The 2,089-nt window shown below is 41.4% G+C and overlaps 1 protein-coding gene across 2 annotated transcripts in view; it reads right to left on the bottom strand.

Moving 5' to 3' along the window:
* Nucleotides 1-2,089, bottom strand: part of zbtb11 (zinc finger and BTB domain containing 11) — a 13,283-nt gene that overhangs the window by 1,654 nt on the left and 9,540 nt on the right. For both annotated transcript variants that reach the window (XM_014020748.1, XM_014020747.1), the window contains exons 7-8: nucleotides 1,595-1,712; nucleotides 1,361-1,519 (exon numbers count right to left, since the gene is read on the bottom strand). In XM_014020748.1, coding sequence (XP_013876202.1) covers nucleotides 1,361-1,519; nucleotides 1,595-1,712 — 277 coding nt within the window. The remainder of the gene's footprint in view (nucleotides 1-1,360; nucleotides 1,520-1,594; nucleotides 1,713-2,089) is intronic.

Raw genomic sequence — 2,089 nt, 5'->3', positions numbered from 1 at the left:
TAGCTCACTAGCAGCCTCGCACCGATGACCTAGTTGATGTCATCATTTACCCAGAATGCTTTGCGTGTAAATAAAATGGCTCTATCCATGTTAAAATATATTTTAAAAAATTTACAAAACTAAACAGCCTACAGTATTTTTACAGTCTTTATTCTACAGTTAAAATAAATGTTCATCAAATAAAGTTTAATGTTACAACTAATCGTGGATCCCTTTAACAGGAAGAAACCTGCGGTGATTTCTAAATGGAAATGCTGGCCAGTATTTGTAAAAGTTAAAATAAATGTTCATCAAATAAAGTTTAATGTTACAACTAATCGTGGATCCCTTTAACAGGAAGAAACCTGCAGCAGAACCAGAACCAGGCTCAGGACGGGCGGTCATCTGCCTCGACCGCCTGGTACCAGATRAGAGGGAGGCACGGGAGTGAATTTTTACTCCTGTCCCAATCCCACAGAAAATAATCCTGTGTCGTTCCAATCCTGGTACGATGACTCCCGCTCCTGTACCACTCCCATTTTTTCTTCCTAATTTGAGACCACTCGTCCCCGACTCACTAGTGTACTAAAGTCTTACAAGCAGCATGTTAACAGCGTGTTAACACAGTCATATTCAACTAACACAAAGTTCATAATATTTGAGACTTTTCTGCCAATTCGATGAGCTTAATAGAAAGATCGTTATTTCTGACTTTGTGTTACAAATCAACTTTAACCACTTCGGTTTATCTGCTTGTGTTTGCTCCATTTGCTGCTGCTCTTTGAATTTTGGCAGAAAGCAGCGGCCAGAAGTACCGCTGGCTCCTGGATCATGTAATTGTTTTAATTTTAATTAGAGCGCAAGCTGGTGGAAAAAGAACTACGCAATGACAACGCCTGTTCTGTGTTTTTTTTTTTGTTTGTTTTTTGTCATGACATCCCGTTAACCTTTGATCCTCCCAATCACATGAGTAACAGTTAAGTCGAGTCCCATCCCACAGGAAGCCCGCGGGAATCACGTGACCAGTGGGATTCCCGAAGAAATGTCAGCCTCTCCACCAGATATCTGGARGTTTTTATTTTTCCTAACAARAACAAGCCAGAATGAAAAAGAAGTAACAACTTTCTACTTCTTACTAGGGCTGGGTGATATGGCTGAAAAACATGATATAAGTGTTTAATATCAGTGGAGATTGATAATCATTGGTTAGTTTTAGACATCAAATCAGAACTGCCCTACAAAACTGTGTCCGGTGCATCTCCATCAGTCATCTACAGTCTGCTTCACTTCCTGCATTTAGCTCAGCTGTTACAAACTAATCAGCACATTTAAGATAAAACCTTATTCATGAGACTACAGAAAAGCGATCCCTCTGACTCACTTGAAGGGCTCGGACACGCTGTGGGACTTGACGTGGGAGTACCAGTCCTTCTTCCAGCTGTAGCACTTCCCGCACACCTGGCACTGGAACGGCTTCAGGCCCATGTGTTTGTTCATGTGCTGCTGGAGGTCCTTGGATTCATAAAAGCTCTTCTCGCAGCTGTAGGAGACAGGAAGTGATTGAGGTGGACGTGAGTTTGGGCAGGCTGAGGTGAGAGGATCAGGAGTTACTCACTGATTGCAGGCGAATGGACGGACGTCAGGTTTGGGTTGGTGCTTCTTCAGGTGTTTGCTCAAAGCGGAGGCTCGGTGGAAGGTGGTGCCACATGTGTTGCACAGATACTTGGACTCACCTGAGGATGTGTTTCAGAGACAGGGTTACGTGTAGCAGAAGTGGAAATACTCGACCCCGTTCTGAGTGAGCACTGTTATGGGATKAATCTTGTGCCAGCAGGAATTGAATTTAAATTGCTCAGATTGAATCTGAATGTGTATAATATGAAACTGAARYCATTGGTTTGAAAATGAATTTCACTAAATTTAAAGTTTTGTATCTGAATTAATTTGCTTTGAAACTGTATTTTGTTCTATTAAAAATTCAGTTTGACTACTTTCACTTTCAGTTTCATAATTCAGATTTTTGTGTCACATCCTGGTCCTTGAGAAAGGCAGCCAGAGTAATCAAACACAGATCCACAGATTTATGTTTCACTTTGGTGAAGTTTCCCTT

The sequence above is a fragment of the Austrofundulus limnaeus genome, unplaced genomic scaffold (assembly GCF_001266775.1).
Source record: "Austrofundulus limnaeus strain Quisiro unplaced genomic scaffold, Austrofundulus_limnaeus-1.0 Scaffold265, whole genome shotgun sequence".
Taxonomy (NCBI): domain Eukaryota; kingdom Metazoa; phylum Chordata; class Actinopteri; order Cyprinodontiformes; family Rivulidae; genus Austrofundulus; species Austrofundulus limnaeus.
The sequence above is the reverse complement of the archived record's forward strand: the minus strand, read 5'-3'. Positions and strand labels throughout refer to the sequence as shown.